Below are 18,542 nucleotides of genomic sequence, written 5' to 3' on the forward strand. Positions count from 1 at the left end.
ATTTAAGTGTTCTTACCAAACACACAAACGGACGTCACTCACTTTCTATTCTGGAACTGAGAGATATTCAGACACTGCTACATACATCAAAAGTAAGTTCAAAGGATAAATTACACCGTGGGTATGGACCACAGATGCTCCAGAAATTTGTGGATGCACACCCAGCAGGAGGACTGCCATTTTAGAATTTAATTTAATGATTGCCAATTTAATTGTTCCCAGATTACTCCCACTCCAATCAAGGGATATTATGAAATTCTGAAACTCAAAAAAAAGCACACAAAAAATTCAAAATTAAATAGATTTCCATTTGTAATCTGGACACTGCCACATAATGCTTTTATGGAAGGGAGGATAAGATGAGACAAAACTGGAGCTGTTTCTCTTGTACGTTTGGGAATCTGCTCTAATTATCCACTCTAATTTATTTAGCAAGGGTTCTCATCCAGCTTCAGTTCCTGTGCAATACTAATTGATGTCAAGTTTTTTTATGGCTAAGAAGCAAGACCAGATGAGCATCTTTCAGCAACACAAAGAGCTCCCTCTGAGGGTTAGAGTAATATACGACATTGATTGTCCCAGAGAATTGATTATCTTTAACCTAATTCCACGCCACCTGAGCCAAGTCTCTGACAATTGGAAATCGTTTGGTAACGTCCAGTTCCACAGCTGTCTCACCTGAGTTGCAATCTTCCCTTGCTCGTCTAGAACGTGCCTGATTAATTTCAGGTGTTTTCAATTTCTTGCACACTAAGGAATACTTGAGGCCATCTGCATGCCAAAGGACATTTTGATCCTTGATTGCATATGATCTTCTTGTCATCAGGGAACCAGAGTTGAACTTGCCTGTTGTGCTTCTGATGCACGTCTGATCTCCCCAGTGCTCTGTGGGATAACAGACTGGGAAACAATGGCAGCCTATTGGGAAGTACACAGCCTTTGGTCTTTGATGTCAAATAAACATGAGTTTGGAATCTTGTTGTCACTTCCCAGCTATTCATTCAACAGCTATTTGAGAATCAACCATATGCCCAGTTCCTGGGATGATGCAGCAAACAAGACAGAACTTAATGCCTAGGGGAGGAAAGCAGAGAATAAACAAGATAGTTCCAGAATTTGCTAAGAATTCTTGAAGAAATAAATAGAAAGTGATGGGGAGGGGGTCAGAAAATGCCTTCCTGGGGTGGTGGCCTGAGCTAGGAGACAGAGAAAGCACCAGTCACAGCGGGGGGGGGGGGGGCATTCCAGATAAAGGGAGGCAGCTCGGGTGCAGCTCTAAGGTAGAAGAGAGCTTTGTGAGGAAGGACGGAGAAGAGTCGTCAAGATGCAGGGAGTGGGGTGAGGCCTGGTTGGAGAGCATGGACTTCCTTCTCAGGACAGTGGACATCAGCGACAGGTTTGTAGTGAAGATTCTTATATTATTTGGGTGGGGGTCCTCATAACTTAATAAGACTCAACAAACTACTCATTTTTTAGAAGTGGACAAATATTGCAGTATCTAGAAAACCATGGTTTGATAAACTGACACATGTGTGTAGTACTTTTTCTCCCGCCTTTTTGGCCTTGAGAGCTGAATCTTCAGCTTATAATTCTGCACGTCTGAAGACTGGATTCTGACTCCATCCATGTCGAGCCTTGTTTGTCTTCCAACAACGGGCACCACGCAGCTTCCGTTCCCACACCTCCCCGGCCTGACGCCGGGTTAGCTGGAATAGTGTTTGGAAGGAAATGCCCAGGAAGCCATTCCTACACTGGGATGATCAACAATCACCTCACGGCCCACGGCCCACATCACAGCCGCGACCCCTCCAAAGCCCTCCAAATTGAGGGGAAGTGGGTGTGGGAACAGACAGCAGGACTTACCAGCTGCAGCTAAAACATCTCCCTCTCGCAAACCCTAAGCACAGGAACATAAGAACACGTCGTTAGAGTCCTTCCGGGGCCCTTGGATGGGGCCACGCCGGTGAGGGGTGCTCAAGCTCAAGCTTCATTATTGTCCCTATAAATGTGTGAAATTCCCCGATGGGAAGCCATGCGTGCCGGGGGACAGGTGCAGGAGGCCTTGTGGAAGGCAGGACAGCCCACACGGGAGCAGAGGCACCCGGGGGACTGGCACGCATCACTCACCTTCTCTGAGCTTTGGTTTGCTCAACCACGTAACGGAAAGATGCCTCTGAATCACCAAGCACATCCTAGGCCCTCGGCAAGTGAGTGCTGTCATTATAACAAACGTTTTAGAAGGTGACTGTGAGGGTTAGCAAACATGAGGTCAGTGACACACACAGTTTGCCCCACAAACGACACTTTCTGCTCTGCTATTTGAGAAAGGGTTTTCTAAGGCTTCAGGGCTTCAAAATACTTTCGGGAAGCAATGAGAAGGAAAAATACATATTGTAATTTCTCCTTTGAAACTATGTTTAAACAAATGGCCTGTAATTTGCCAAAGTCTACCAGTAGACTTATTCAGCATCCGGGCCACTGACAGAAGGGCACCGTGGCCGGGCAAGCTTGTATGGGAGATTTTGATTTCATCTCTTGTGTATTTCCCAAAGTGAGCACACACTGCCTTATCATCAGAAAAAAGTAAGTTACTGGATTGTTCGGGACCCAGGAGAAAATTTATCCTGGATTCTCCCGTCCTGTACGATTTGGAATTTTTCAGAGAATGTTATTATATAAGGCCCTTAGGTATAGAATCAAAGACTCGTCCTGTCCTAGTGTTCAGGATAAAGGCCCTTAGAGAAGAGATTCTTCCTGCCAACATGAAAGGAATCAAAGGTCCTCTCCAACCGTGAGGCCTACTTCAATGGTAACTAACAAATTCATATACACTCACTCAGGACTCAATCCGGTTTCCACTTATACGGGGCTCTTTTAGGAGAAAATAGGGGAAAGTAGACGCCTTTTAAAATCTGAATCGCTAATAGGAATGTCTAGCACGAAGACGGATTAAAAATAAACCAAGATATGACCCAGCAACCCCACCTGGGGACTCGCCCCAGAGGAACGACGTCTGTGCATGAGGATTCGTGACGGTGCCACTCGCAAGAGCCCCCAAACGCAACCACCCTCACGTCCACCACGCAGGGCGAGCACACAACGGGGTATTCTTCAGCAATAAAAACAATAGATTCCGGCCGTTGCTTCTCTTACCCCGTAGCTGTGACCTGCCTGCACGCGCTGGGCTGCGAGCCACCTTGACAACATGATGCTCGGGGAGACGCCGCTGCGGGTGACCGCGTGGTGGCTTGTGGACCGTACGCCATGACACACCCATGACAGGCAAACCAAGCGGGCCGGGTGCCCGGGGCCGGGGGCGCTGGGTGACGGCCAAGTGGGACGCGGCTTCTGTTTGGGAAAGTGGGAGCGTTCTAAACCGTGGTGTCGGCTGCACAGCCGTGAAAACTCACTAAAGCCACCGAGTGCGTGCTTTTGACGGGTTCACCTGTGAGGTATATAATAATTATGTCTCAATAAAGCCGTGACGAAAGAAAGGTAAGTAACTATGTCATTTTATCTAATTCCGGATTCATTCAAGAACATTAGTCTGAACGACCGAATTAAGGTTGCATGATTAATTGCAATCCTGACTTTTAAAAATAGATACCAATTATATTTTTTATATGTTTACCAACTATATATATATATTTTTAAAGATTTTATTTATTTATTTGACAGAGACAGAGACAGCGAGAGCAGGAACACAAGCAGGGGGAGAGGGAGAGGGAGAAGCTGGCTTCCCGCGGGGCCGGGAGCCCGATGCGGGGCTCGATCCCAGGCCCTCGGGATCATGACCTGAGCCGAAGGCAGTCGCTTAACCAACTGAGCCACCCAGGCGCCCCACCAACTATATTTTTTAAATTATGCATGAAAAAACCACAAATTTACTAGAAGAATGTCTATACACTTTTTAAACATTGTAATTCCAGTATAGTTAACATATAGTGTGGTATTAGCTTCAGGCGCACAATCTAGCGACTTGACATTTCCACACATCACCCACTGCTCATCACGACAGGTGTCCCCCTTCAACCCCATCACCTGTCTCCCCCGCCCCCCCCTCCCCTCTGGCGACCAGCAATGTGTCCTCTGTAGGTAAGAGTCTGTTTCTTGGTTTCTCTTTTTTGTTTATTTTGCTTCTTCAATTCCACATATGAGTGAAGTCATATGGTATTTGTCTTTCTCTGACTGACTTATTTCACTTAGCATCATACTCTCTAGTTCCATCCACGTCATTGCAAACGGTAAGTATTCATTCTTTTTGATGGCTGAATCATATTCCATTGTGTGTGTGTGTGTGTGTGTGTGTATCACATCTTCTTTATTGGGCTCCTTCCTTAGTTTGGCTATTGTTGAAAATGTTGCAATAAACACTGGGGTGCATATATCTTTTCAAATTAGTGTTTTTGTATAGAATGTTTATATACTTTGGCATGAGGGATATCTTTATATTATACTAACAACAAAAAATGTAAATGACTCATAACTTTGCCTACAAAAACACAAAAAAACCTTCAATTATCAGCATGAAAAACAAAAATGCAAATGCTAAAAGGAGAAGACACTGGGACACAGATGACCAGGAGCTCATAAGTGACTTTTCTAAGTGCCGTGACAGGACTCTGGGCAAGGACATGGGCAGACAGAGCACAAAAATAATACGAAAGAAGAATATCTGGAAGAGAAAGGGGGAAAAAAGCATGTGACATGGATTACTTCACTGGGTGATGTGCACTGTTATCAAGTTCTTCCCTACCAGGCCAAAACAACAAAAAAGATGTTAGAAAATTTTAGGAGGAGCTCATCATGTTTTTTTCAAGAGTGTTATTTATTTGAGAGAGTGCATGCACGAGCGGGGAGGCAGACAGAATCTGAAGCAGACTCTGCCCTGAGCGCAGAGCCCGACGTGGGGCTCAATCCCACAACCGTGAGATCATGACCTGAGCCGAAACCAAGAGTCAGACGCTTCACTGACTGAGCCGCCCAGGCCCTGCTCATCATGTTCGTAATGCCTTTTTAACTCCCCTCTGAGTGAGAGGCCCTGGTCCAGCTTTCCTGCTCCTCTCACCCCTCACTCCAGGGGAGCTGCCTTCCTCCGTTCCCTTTACCACCAAGACCCTCAACCTTCCATTTCTGGAGCCTCCCAGCTGGTCTCCCCACCTTGCCTCCTCCCAGCAATCCAGCTCCCGGACTCGAGTTAGGGCGTACTCCTTTCCCTCATTCACTCAAAATCTGGGGCGCCTGGGGGACTCAGTTGGTGGAGCGTCCGACTTTTGATTTTGGCTCCGGTCATGATCTCAGGGTCCTGGGATCAAGCCCCGTGTGGGGATCCACGCTCAGTGGGAGTCTGCTTCTCCCTCTGCGCCCCCCATGCTCCCTCTCAAATAAATAATTAAAAGAAATAAAAAATCAAAAATCTCAGCAGCTCCTGCATGGCACAGAGCACAGGGCACACGGTCTGCAAAGCTGTCTGGTCTCTTCAGCGTTCATTTCCAACCCCATCTCCTGTCCTTAACCGTCTTCCCCTGACAAGCTATGCTCCAGCTGGGCTCAGCTACGGGCTTTCCATATATATGTGAGGCTGTCCCACTGCCAGGCCTTCGCTCCCGAGCCGCAGCTCGCGGCCACCAGGGGTCCAGCACGTGTCCACAGTAGCAAGTAGTTGATTACAGCCCTGCCCTTCCTGCACAGTAATAACTGAGAACATGTCTTGCTCAGCCACAAATTGCCATCACCTAAAATTACCAGGGAACATAATAAATAGGAACAGAAATGAATCTACTTTCTGGCTTTTTTTCCCCAGAACATGGAATATTTTTGCATTGCTAACAAATACTTTCATGGAACTTTCAAAGCGCTAGACTAGAAATTCAAGTCTTGCTTATTTTCTGATTAAGAGAAACTCCAGAAGTAAAATCATACACAGGAACACCTGATTTTTTTTTCCCCACGAGTCATTTTTAAAACATGATTTGTAACTCGCCCAAATGAAATCGATGCAAGATTTCAACCTTTTAGCTCTTTGCTTTCCTACTTCTGCCCATCAAGGTGCTCCTGCCCCAGCCGTGCCCCCGCTGGAAAGAGCCCACGTTCAGATGAGGATTGCTAAGCTCCCTTCAGGCCGCACCAGGCAACACCCTGCAACCCAGAGCTACAAATACACCACAGGGCAGAGGGAGCAAAGGGGCTGGGGAGAATCTAGGCTAGACACAGCCTTGGAGCAAGGAAGAAACCAGTTAGGGCAGCCCCTCACCCCCAGTTTTTACTTTTCTCCCAGCATGACATTATTTCAACAAAAGGGTCAGCGGCACCTGGCTGCCTGAGTCAGTGGGGCATGTGACTCTTCTGAGTTGTGAGTTCAAACCCCACGTTGGCTGTAGAGAGGACCTAAAATAGTAAAAAAATCTTAGGGGCACTTGGGTGGCTCAGTCGGTTGAGGGTCTGCCTTCAGCTCAGGTCATGATCCCAGGGTCCCAGTCCCGCATCAGGCTCCCTGCTCAGCAGGGAGTTTGCTTCTCTTTCTGCCCCTCTCCCCCGCTTGTGCTCGCTGTCAAATAAAATCTTTTTTTAAAAAGGTGAATATGTTGAGATTTTTCCATCATTAGGATGAAGTCCTGAATACTTGCTCCAGATGTGGTGGGAAAATGCACTAGGCTCTCATCCCCCAGCTTCTACAGTTGTCGTGACTTTAGGCAAGTGCTCAAGGGGTGGTCAGAATACAGCAAACCCACCAGTTCTACTCCCTGGATGGGAAGGGGGTGTATTTCAGGATTTCACTCCAGCATATCAAGGACAACCACTCACTCATTCCTCAGTATCAGAAGCCTAATACGTGCCCATTTCTGATGCTGGGACAGTAGGCAGATGTACCAGGTGGTGAGGGGGGGCTTGGAGAAACACCCCACAGGGTTAGGGAGGGTGCGTGCCTGGGGCAGTGGCCCAAACAAGGTGACACTGGAACATGGTGGAGTGGGCAGTGCAGACACTCCCAGGGATGAGCATTCTCAAGGTAGGGGGACTGGCACGTACAAAGGCCCTGGGGTGGAAGAAACCTGGTATTTCAAGGAACAAGAAGGCTCATTCGGATGAGCACCTGGTGGAAGAGAAGGTAGCAGTGGGGGCCCCGGTAAACCAGAGTAAAGGACTTGGCTTTCCCTGGGCAGGAAGGGTGGCCGGCCAGCCTACGCTGGGAGAGCGCCCTCTGGCTGCTGTGTTGAGGACGGCCTGAAGGGAGGACCCTGCACCAGGCTGGCTCAGTCCTGGTGAGAGACTGTGGGGGCCAAGGCTCAGACTCTATTCTGGAGACAGGCAGCTCACTTCTCCGTCTACCTCCACTTCCGTGCAGAGCGAGACCCGAAAGGTCACGTGACCACGTGCAGCCGATCCTCACCGTTCAGATTCTGTGTTTGCAAATTTGCTTGTAGCCAGCCCCACGCCAACACGGACGGGGCCTTCGTGGTCCCTGTGGACGGGTGCAGGTGCGCACGCTCCCAGCCAGGATCAGAGCAGAACCCTGCCTCCACGTTTCGGCCCACACTGTCAACAGCGTTCTTCTTTCGGTCTGTTTTGTGCCTATTTTTCACATCTTTGTGATTCCGCCTAAGCTCAGGGCAGAAGTGCTGGCTAGTGCCCCTCCAGACTGAGATGTGTGTGTCAGACTAACTCTGTTTCGGCGGGTCACCGTTGTTGGCCGTGAGCTCAAGATTAATGAGTTACCAGCGCACGTTAAATAAGATGTCTTTAAACAGAAACACACAGCAAACAAGGTCACACATTGATCGGTTGAGCAAAATGTGGCCAGAGGCTCTTAGGAACCTGGCCTGGTATTCATTCCCCCTGAGCCACGGATCAGTATTCGCTCAGTGTTCGTGACCATTCTACAGAACACAGCTATTAGCAGTAACGGCAACCAGCTGTACAGGGAAAAGGACATTTGGATTAAAAAAGCACTCTGTCAAAGGGGCTTGAAAACCAACCTGGGCAGGAACACGAGCAGTGGGGCGGGCACGCACACACCACCCCTGCAACCCAGACGTGCTAACAGGCTCCGCGTGTTTCTAATGCGTCTCCAAGTTTGAGAATCACCTGGGGAGCTCTGGCGTCTCCTGCACCCAGGCTGTGGGGCACAGGAGGGCCGACTCCCACATGGTCCTGCAGCAGGCCAGGCTCCCACTCTACAGAGCGCAGCCCTACATCTTCTGGCAGAGGGGACTGACTCAAACATAATGACAGCCAGACTCAGCAGAGGAGCTCCCTCTAGTCAAATCTGTTCTCTTTGGTTCCTCTTTTCCGCTTGACCATAACGTCTCAGCCTGGGCTGTGGGCGGCCTGTCTCAGCAGCAGGATCCTCAGCCTGCCTTGCTCACACCCCCGCCCCAGCTCTGGCCTGGCCAGGCCCTCACCTTCATCCTCAGACAGATCCCTGTGGACGGAGCCGGGTCGCCCACCCGCCTTAGTGAGAGGAACGGGGGACAGGAAACCAGAGCGCGAGCACCGTAGACGGGAAGACGTGGGCAAGGGACACCCAGGGGGCTTCGAAAGTGCTGTTTCCGAAGCGGGGTGGTGGGTATGTAGGGCTCCACTTAGCCAGGCCTCCCACGTGTCGTTAACCGCTCACAGACGTGCACGTACATGCAGGCGTGCACACACCCTTCCAGTCCAGTGTGAACCCATCAAGACCGAGGACAGGACAGGGGCCCCTGCGTCCCTGGAGTCTACCCTGCCAGACACCAAGAGGACGGCTCTAGTCTGCCCCAAACAGAAGGGGGACACCAGCAAGGGAAAGCCTGAGCGTGCAATCCCCACCCTTCTTTTTACGGAGCGAGCACCACGCCAACCGCCACAGCTCAGACAGGAAGCACGAGGGCCGCCATGGGGCACCTAACTCACGGGGAGACCGTGGCCCTTACTGATCCCGGGGCCATCGGCGATTCCTGCCACAGGCACGCTCTTCCTTCACCACCTCCATTCTTTCCAAGTTTTATTACCCAAAACAAGGAGGGACGAGGGCGCCCACGACCAATCATCGCCGCTACAGGATTCAAGCGGACAGAGACGGCAAGGACTCGATGCAGCTGGTGCCACCCACGTCTCCCCACACAAGCGAGAACAAGTGAGGGCTTTCTCAGGGTGGAAAGAAGGATGGCGAGGACTCTGAAATGGCCCCGTGTGAGCTACAAAAGCCCTGGGTTCTCCTTCTATTTATCCTTCTCTTTCTGCTCTTTTTCCTTCTTCTCCCGCTCGGCTTTCGCTTCTTCCTCCTCGTGGTTTTTGATCAGCTGCTCCACTTCTTTCTGTTTGAGGACTCTGATGGCCGTCTTCCCGTTCTCTCTTGTTAGGGTGGCAATCTCCACTGCAAGGGAGCACACGCACGTTATGGGGCGGACACACCGGGCAAACAACAGTCCCAGCTCCCCCTGGAGCCCAGGCTCCCCACGCTCCCGGGCTTGGTGCTGCGTGCAGCTCACAGCTACTCCGACAGTGAAGATGACCTTCCATCCTGTCACCTCCTAGCGACACTCCTACTTACGTGTCTCTCCCACCCATCCCAACCTCCGACTCGCCAGTCTGTCACTTTCCTGCAAAAAGCACACCAACCCCTGGCTCTAGCTGGCCTGCCATTGGCTGCGAGGACCAGAAGGAACCTCCATGTCCTCGTGGGCGCCCCTGAAGGCACAGTCAGATCACACGCCTTTTTCACGGACTTTGAAAGCTCTTCAAAACAAAGGCATGAAAGCAGCTTCCATGACCACAGACAAGTGGTAAACTAATACCAAAGGAAAAGGAATTTTTTGAGCAGGGGAAACAGAGTATTGCCTCCTTGAAATTAGGGAGAAGTACAAGACAGGACAGTCTGCAGGTCGACTGTGTTTTCTAAGGAACACCAGGAGCTAAATTATCCTAAACTAAATCAATCCATTAACTGACCACAATTTTTGAAAACCTTATTTAGAAATGTGTTTTATATGATCATATAACTTAAAGTATTTAAAATTGCAAACATGGGATAACATAAGAGATCGGTGGATTCAAAAGAACAGAGGCTCTAACAACTCATGCGTATGTCATCCCTCAGATACACTACAGCACACGGATAAATGCATAACCACACGCATATTACCGTGCGTATACACAAACACAGACAAGGCTGTCGAGAAGCCGACCAGACAATTATTAACTAAAGGTAGCATGGCTCAGATCTCTAACTATGAACAGTAAGAACATTCAGGCCCAAGTCCTGACGCTCAGAACGCAGGGTGGGATTACGGTCAAGGCACTGAACCTCACTAAGGCCTAGCACCCGCACTTGGGAAACAGGTATAAGGCTGCTCAATTCATAAGGCTGCTGTTTCAATGCACTCGGACAAGATGTTAGGGCCGAACACAGGAGCCAAACGGAAGGGGGACAACAGCTTCTCTCACTCAAGTGAGCCAGTTAGGAGTGAGCCCCAATTACCTTTTTCAGCAGACAGTTTACTCACATCCATGGTCTTATTTAGGACTTTGATAGCTAAAGCCAGTGCGGACTTCAGAGTCATTTCTCCTTCTTTGTAGTCCTGTTTTAACATTGACACAGCTGCCTGTAAGACATGAAGGAGAATCAACTAAGAATTTCCGTTAAATTCCTGCACTTTGAGCGCCGGAGTGGCTCAGTCGGTTGGGCGACTGCCTTCGGCTCAGGTCATGGTCCTGGAGTCCCGGGGTCGAGTCCCGCATCGGGCCCCCTGCTCGGCGGGGAGTCTGCTTCTCCTTCTGACCCTCCCCCTTCTCATGCTCTCTCTCTCTCTCTCATTCTCTCTCTCAAAGAAATAAATAAAATCTTTAAAAAAAAAAATTCCTGCACTTTTTCGGAATATGGATTGGTCAGAAGAATAACGGCTGAAATCACTGTGGGCATTATAACCAACGCACACAATGCTGATGGCAGGGAGGGGAGACACGGGATGGGGTGACAAGGGGGCTGTTGATGCTCTATGAATGGGGTCTGCAACCTGGACCTCTTCAGACCTGCAAGGGGTCCGTGACAGAAGTCAAGGGGTCTGAGAACTAGGATGTGAAAAATAACTACATCTATTTCCACCCTTCCCACTGAAAATTAGCATTTCCTTTCACTATAAACGTAGACAGCGAGCCCCAGGAGTCTGAGCAGTGCTTGCAACTTCGCTACCAGCAGAAACCCAAGATGTCTTCCTATCGCATTAAGGTTGCGCCAGCTATTTTAGAATTGTTTATACTCGTGGCCACTTGAAAATCATGGTGGTTCTCTTTTGCTCAATTTCACAGCAGCATAAAAATACTCACAGCACTGTTGTTTCCAATGCATGTGGCTTTCCATCCTCCGTAATTCCCACTTGGGTCACTCTGGTAGAGCTGAAAGCCATAGTGCTTATCCCAGCCGATGTACAGCAACGAAACACCAAAGGGACGTTTTCCTTTAACAGCAACAACAAACAGCCAAACATGTCAGCAGTCTGAATTCAGTATCACCACGCTTCCCTGAGCCCATGAGGGAGACTACAGGCTTCTTTGAAGTGAAGCATTCATAAACTGCTTTGTTTTCTGAACACCACAGATAAGCTCCAGCCAAAATCTCACTTTCGTCTCTAGGATTTGGACAGAGCCAGGAAAGGGAATAAAGACACAGAGGACCAGCGCTGAATTTCATTATTATGTAAAAAGCAATTTGTTTCCAGATTTGAAAATGGCATTATGGCCTTCCTGCAGTCTATTAATAAAACATATGACAATCTACACAGCGGAAGCCAGTTAATTCAGGAAGCAGAGATTTATGAAAAGTGTTTTATTTCATTTTCAACTTCTTTTTACCATCTCAAAAAGGTTATTATCCATAAAATGGTTTAACTTTTTGGAATACAATGTCCAAAAAATTCAGTACCTCCGAACTGTGTATAAGCTTGTTTGATATCACACAGTGCTGTGACCAACTGCTCACAAGGAATTGGTTCCTGATACTGCAATAAATACCTACGATAAAGAAATTGGCATATTAGTAGTTTTCTCTAAAACACAGATACACCCTAAGCAAAATACCCTCTGAAAATAAATCTGTGCCACAGGGACAATCTAACAGCCACCTGTGATTTGAAGAGGGGAGGAGAGCACGGCCACACCCTAATATCCTTAAAGGAAGTAACACGTTAAACTTTGGTTTAAGAAAACTTTAATTTTCAATTAATACATTTTTTAATGACTCTGATCTTTGCAAAAATGACTTCTTAGAAACATCGAAACTAACGTATGTATCTTCAGTGATGCTGTTTATGACCATACCTTTGAGCAATGAGCCTCAGCTCATTAGTGAGAACGTTAGCATCAGAAGTGATACCTGCCACGCTGCAGGCCATGTCCCTTGAGGAAAAGAAAGACATTGATTGGTAAGCAGGGAGGGGTTTGTGAGTTCAGTTAGAAATGCACCACCTTTGCTCCAAAGCTACTATAGAAATGACAGAAGTTTCATCTTTGTAGACTTTCAACTTGATGTCATTCCACATGAAAAATAAACAAATGCACCCGTAAGTTCCTCAACAGATGTGCTTACCATCACCACCCTGTGAACGGGGCAAGAGAATAACACAAAGAAGCTAAAGGAAATCCCAAGATTCATCAACAAAGGCAACAGAGGTCTTACCAGACAGGAAGACAGGTTCCTCTGTGCCCTCCTCCCTCCTGGGGCCTGGCTTGATGGAGGTGAAGGGGAGGGCACCCACGGGAAGGGTCTTTTCTAAGCCTGCCTAGAAGCCCAGGGCTAGGCTCACACGAGGGGTGCACTTCTTTCTTTGCCCTCGTCCCCTGGTCTGCCCTGGCTCTCCCACAGACTCAACAGCCTCTGTCCTGCCTGGCAAGCCTGAGACAGTGACGCCGTGGAGGAGACAGCACTCCTTCGGACAAGCCCATCAGAAAAGCCTGGTACCTGGCCCATCGCTTAGGGGACGGTCCAATCAGGAAGCCCTGCCCTCTGCTAGCTACAAAGTCCCACACACCCCACTGTCACAGAAACCTCACCAAGGGCACAGGGCTCGGCTGAACTGCCCCCACACCTCTGGGAGGCTGTGGTTTGGTAAAAGTCAGTATAATTCCACAGAATTCCTGAGTAGCCATTCTGAACAATGCTTTGAGGGCCTGCTACAAGCCAGACACTGTGCTAGCTTATTTCTATTTATTTTATTTCACTAAACTGCCATAACTACTCCAGTAGGCTGAGACCCAGAGGCACTAAATAACCAGTGCAGGGTCACACGGCTTCTAAATCCACCCAAATCTGAGTGACTACCAAGCCTGGGCTCCTATCACTACACAACGCAGGTTCTCCACTGAGTGCTTGGCTCTGTGCTTAAAAAGGGTAACACATGGCCCTGGGCCTCAAGGTTTCAAACAAGATAAATTAGAAGCAAAAATTCTCAGAGGTAAAAACTGTTCACTTCAAGTACCACGTCACATGGAATAGCCCTCCCGAAATATGTGCGATGTCACTACGTGAGAAAGTGAGACATTTTTACACTCCCCTCCCGAAGATCTCACTTACTCATTCAGTTTATAAATTTTTTCAGAAAAAAAGACTTCATCAAGAAGCTTGTGGATGTTGCGTCTCTCTGCTGCAAGCAAAACACCGTCATTTGCTAAAATTCCCAAGCAGGTGCCTGCGTGTCCAATAGCTTCCATGGCGTATTCAACCTGATACAGGCGACCTACAGGACACAAGCAGTGAGTAAGCAGCACCAGGGCCCCCACGGCAGTCAGCAACACCCCTGGCAGGACACACACAAGAGCCCCACTTTTACCCTCGAGGAGGCTCCTAACCAACCCGGTGACCAGAATCAGTCCAAAGTACAAAAAGCATAAACAACTCAGCAAGGATTAGAAAAAAAAGTTTGTGTGTAGGGCCGCCTGGCTGGCTCAGTCAGTAGAGCATGGGACTCCTGATCTCAGGGTTGTGGGTTTGAGCCCCGTGTGGGGCGTAGAGATTACTTAAATAATAAAACTTAAAAAAAGAAAAAAAAGTCTGTAGATTTTTCCCCCCCTTTAGGTCAAACTCTAATTTAAAGACATTTTTTAATTTGAGATGGCTTAAACAATTTCCATTTTACCTTCTGGAGAAAATATGGTTGTCCTGGAGTCATATCTTCGAGACTGCAAAGGAAAAACAGGCAAGTGATTCCTACCCACCAGAAGTAAGTCCACTATTCATCTTATAAAACATCCTGGCACGCAAAGCTCAGTGTGCGGGAGGAAACTGGTAAGGAAGAGGACACCGTGCCAGCTCTTCTTCCTTCCATTCCAATTTTCTCATGCTAGTCCCTAGGTACAAGCAATAGGATTTATCAGGCAACAGCTTACTGGCATGCGTATCAACTCACCATGTTTTCTGAACTTTATAAAATTCCTGTAAAAAGAAAGTAAGATCATTATTAAAACGATGATCTACAATTTAAGGAGCATTTCCTGACTTAAAAAAAAATCTGTTTGGTTCACTCCCTTCACTCATCTAACATTTATGATAGAGCAGGCACTAGGCCAGATGCTGGAATTCCACAACAGGGAACAGCAATCCCTTCCCTGCAGAGCTTACAGTCTGGTATTCAGGTGAGGGAGGCAGACACACACAGTTATAAAGCAACAGGGAAACAGAGATGCCAGGGGTGGAGTGGGAAGAAGGATGGGGAAAAATCAAGAAAGCAGGGGTGCCTGGGTGGCACAGTCCACTGGGCGTCTGACTCTTGGTTTCACATCATGATCTCAGGGTCCTGGGATCCAGCCCCATGTCAGGCTCCATGCTTGGCATGGAGTCCACTTGGGATTCTCTCTCCCTCCCTCTGCCCCTCCTCCCCACTCACATGTGGGTGCTCTCACTCTCTCACAAATAAACTTTAAAAAAAATCAAGAAAGTATTTTTAAGAAACAAATACAAAAAAAAAAAATTCAAATTAGAGATGCGAGAGGCAGAAATAAGGCTGGGAGCCATTAGGCCTAAGGGGAACGGCAGAGGAAGGGAGAATGGGAGAGCAGCCAGGCAGGAAGAAGAGCCTGCTCAAAGGCACTGGGACAGGACAGCTAAAATGCGAGAGACAAATTGCTAAAGTTAAAAAAATCTGAAGAAGCTAGAGAGCTTAGTAAGTATACAGACCCACGCAAAGCCTTGAATGCCAAGTTAAGAGACTGAGGCTTTCTCCAGAGTGATACGAAGTCCCAACCTAGAGGAGGTACGGGGGGTAATCTTAGTTCATCACTTCTATTCCTACAAAAGTCAACATTGGGGCTCAGCATGATTTAGTGTAAATGCCAAACTTCAGACTGCAAAGCCCATTTTCCTAAATCCCAGAATACCGGGAATTAAGCCTGGAGAGGTAAGCTGGGGATCCAAGCTCAGACCCCAACCCTGAAGGGCCTCCCGCCCCAAGAACTGCGAATTTTCTCTCTCAAGCAATGGGCTCCACGGAAAGACTGTGGGCCAAAGAGCCACAGGAGCTGAATGACCTTTAGTAAGATCACTGGCTGAAGAGAGAATGAAGAGGGCGCCTGGGTGGCTCAGTCGGTTAAGCGACTGCCTTCGGCTCAGGTCATGATCCTGGAGTCCCGGGATCGAGTCCCGCATCGGGCTCCCTGCTCGGCGGGGAGCCTGCTTCTCCCTCTGACCCTCCCCCCTCTCATGCTCTCTGTCTCTCATTGTCTCTCTCGCAAATAAAGTCTTAAAAAACAAATTAAAAAAAAAAAAAGAGAGAGAGAACGAAGAAAAAGTAACCAGTTAGGAGGCCCTTACAACAGGCAGGGAAAAGGTAAGGATGGCCCTGAGCACAAGCCCCGCTGCGCACCTCGGGTGCAGCTCCAGCGGGGCAACTCTCCGATACCGACCCTCCCAAGAGACGCCTCCATCCCGCCGGTGCGACCGGACCCTGGCCCCAGCCCCGACGTGCGCACCAAAGCAACCAAAGCCCCGACCTGGACGCACGAGCCCGATGCCCCGACCCCCGCCCAGACCCGGACGTGATTGAGCCCCATCCCAGGCCCGGCACCTGACCTGTGCGCTAGGTCCAAGCTCGGACCCGGGCCCCGCCCAGACGTGCGCGCCCAATCCCGTGCCCGGTCCCCAACCCCGACGTGCGCGCTAGATCCCAGCTCGGACCCCAGCCCTGGCTCCGATGAGAGCACGAGACCCAAGCTCGGACCTCAGCCCCGGCCCCGACGTGCGCGCTAGATCCCAGCCCGGCCCCGGCCCCCGGCCCCGACGAGCGCGCCGGACCCCCGAGCCCACCCGGACGCGCGCCCCGGCAGGCGAGCCCCACGACGGCCGGCCTGTCGCCGAGGCAGCGGGTGCAGAGTCATGGCACCTACGGTGCCTTGGCGGCGGCTGCAGGCCGAGACCACTCTCCGCGACGCTCACGACCCCCGCCCGCGGGGAGGGCGGCCAAGCTTCCGCGGGCGCCCAGGGGCAAAGGCTTACCTGCGGGACACAGGGAAGAGCGGAGACCTAAGCCGAGACTTTCTCGAGGAGGAAAACTAGCCGCCACGGCCGCTGCCGAGCACCCGCTGTCAATATGGCGCTCGCGCGTGCGCAAAGCACGGGGGCGGGGCCGTCGCGGGCCCGGAAGTCCGGGGGCGGGACCGGAGCTGGCGACCCGAGCGGGGGCGGCCTTACCGCCTCGTGCGCGCGTGCGGTCCGCCGCCGGCCTGGGGTGTGCGCGGCGTCGGCGCCCGGAGCCCCCCGCCCCTGGCGGCCGCGCGCCCTCGGGCCGGGAGGGGCCGGCACCGCCCGGCGCGCCGTCCCCCCCGCGGACCCTGGGACCCGTGCTGGCCCCCGGACGCCTCCTCTGCTGCTTCCCAGCACACTGCGTGTGCTGCGTGTGGAGGGTCACACGAGCAGTCGTGCGGGCCTCTTAACGGCGCGTCCGACGAGCCGGCGTCCCGCCTCCGGGTCTCCCTTCTTGAACCCGCCCTCCGCTCTTACTGCGGACACACAGAGCAAGCTAGGACGGGGCTCAGAGCCCCCCCCCTCCGCCGTTCAGGCCAAGACGGGGCTCAGAGCCCCCCCACCCCCGCTCAGGCCACGACGGGGCTCACGAGCCCCCCACCCTCGCTCAGACCAGGACGGGGCTCAGAGCCCCCCCCCTCCGCCGCTCAGGCCAAGACGGGGCTCAGAGCCCCCCCACCCCCGTTCAGACCAGGACGGGGCTCAGAGCCCCCCCCCTCCGCCGTTCAGGCCACGACGGGGCTCACGAGCCACCCCCCCCCCCCGCCGCTCAGGCAAAGACGGGGCTCAGAGCCCCCCCACCCCCCCCCGTTCAGGCCACGACGGGGCTCAGAGCCCCCCCACCCCCGTTCAGACCAGGACGGGGCTCAGAGCCCCCCCCCCTCCGCCGTTCAGGCCACGACGGGGCTCACGAGCCACCCCCCCCCCCCGCCGCTCAGGCAAAGACGGGGCTCAGAGCCCCCCCACACCCCCCGTTCAGGCCACGACGGGGCTCAGAGCCCCCCCACCCCCGTTCAGACCAGGACGGGGCTCAGAGCCCCCCCCCTCCGCCGTTCAGGCCACGACGGGGCTCACGAGCCACCCCCCCCCCCCGCCGCTCAGGCAAAGACGGGGCTCAGAGCCCCCCCACACCCCCCGTTCAGGCCACGACGGGGCTCAGAGCCCCCCCACCCCCGTTCAGACCAGGACGGGGCTCAGAGCCCCCCCCCCTCCGCCGTTCAGGCCACGACGGGGCTCACGAGCCACCCCCCCCCGCCGCTCAGGCAAAGACGGGGCTCAGAGCCCCCCCACCCCCCCCGTTCAGGCCACGACGGGGCTCAGAGCCCCCCCACCCCCGTTCAGACCAGGACGGGGCTCAGAGCCCCCCCCCTCTGCCGTTCAGGCCACGACGGGGCTCACGAGCCACCCCCCCCCCCCCGCCGCTCAGGCAAAGACGGGGCTCAGAGCCCCCCCACCCCCCCCGTTCAGGCCACGACGGGGCTCAGAGCCCCCCCACCCCCGTTCAGACCAGGACGGGGCTCAGAGCCCCCCCCCTCCGCCGCTCAGGCCAAGACGGGGCTCAGAGCCCCCCCACCCCCGCTCAGGCCACGACGGGGCTCACGAGCCCCCCACCCTCGCTCAGACCAGGACGGGGCTCAGAGCCCCCCCCCTCCGCCGCTCAGGCCAAGACGGGGCTCAGAGCCCCCCCACCCCCGTTCAGACCAGGACGGGGCTCAGAGCTCCCCCCCTCCGCCGTTCAGGCCACGACGGGGCTCACGAGCCACCCCCCCCCCCCGCCGCTCAGGCAAAGACGGGGCTCAGAGCCCCCCCACCCCCCCCCCCGTTCAGGCCACGACGGGGCTCAGAGCCCCCCCACCCCCGTTCAGACCAGGACGGGGCTCAGAGCCCCCCCCCTCCGCCGTTCAGGCCACGACGGGGCTCACGAGCCACCCCCCCCCCCCCGCCGCTCAGGCAAAGACGGGGCTCAGAGCCCCCCCACCCCCCCCCGTTCAGGCCACGACGGGGCTCAGAGCCCCCCCACCCCCGTTCAGACCAGGACGGGGCTCAGAGCCCCCCCCCT

At 52.4% G+C, this 18,542-nt stretch overlaps 2 protein-coding genes across 3 annotated transcripts in view; both read right to left on the reverse strand.

The window, feature by feature from the left end:
• Positions 1 to 8,829, reverse strand: part of CHRNA5 (cholinergic receptor nicotinic alpha 5 subunit) — a 68,956-nt gene extending 60,127 nt beyond the window's left edge. The window contains exon 1 of the mRNA XM_064569731.1: positions 679 to 8,829. The gene's annotated coding sequence lies outside the window, so the exon portion shown is untranslated. The remainder of the gene's footprint in view (positions 1 to 678) is intronic.
• A 138-nt stretch (positions 8,830 to 8,967) lies between these two features.
• Positions 8,968 to 16,606, reverse strand: PSMA4 (proteasome 20S subunit alpha 4). Of its 2 annotated transcripts, XM_045899241.3 has the most exons (10): positions 16,457 to 16,599; positions 15,143 to 15,209; positions 14,376 to 14,401; positions 14,106 to 14,148; positions 13,544 to 13,706; positions 12,292 to 12,369; positions 11,897 to 11,985; positions 11,302 to 11,432; positions 10,457 to 10,580; positions 8,968 to 9,352 (listed from the first exon to the last, which is right to left on the reverse strand). In XM_045899241.3, the coding sequence occupies exons 3-10, from the start codon at positions 14,376 to 14,378 to the stop codon at positions 9,198 to 9,200; spliced, it is 786 nt and encodes a 261-aa protein (XP_045755197.1). In that variant the 5' UTR covers positions 14,379 to 14,401; positions 15,143 to 15,209; positions 16,457 to 16,599; the 3' UTR covers positions 8,968 to 9,197. The 2 variants fall into 2 exon arrangements, with proteins under 2 accessions (XP_045755197.1, XP_045755196.1); XM_045899240.3 differs by lacking the exon at positions 15,143 to 15,209 and having other exon boundaries at positions 16,457 to 16,606.
• Between the last annotated feature and the right edge of the window lie 1,936 nt (positions 16,607 to 18,542).

The sequence above is a fragment of the Mirounga angustirostris genome, unplaced genomic scaffold, assembly GCF_029215605.1.
Source record: "Mirounga angustirostris isolate CCGP_5_RB_7025 unplaced genomic scaffold, mMirAng1.0.hap1 SCAF_9, whole genome shotgun sequence".
Lineage (NCBI taxonomy): Eukaryota > Metazoa > Chordata > Mammalia > Carnivora > Phocidae > Mirounga > Mirounga angustirostris.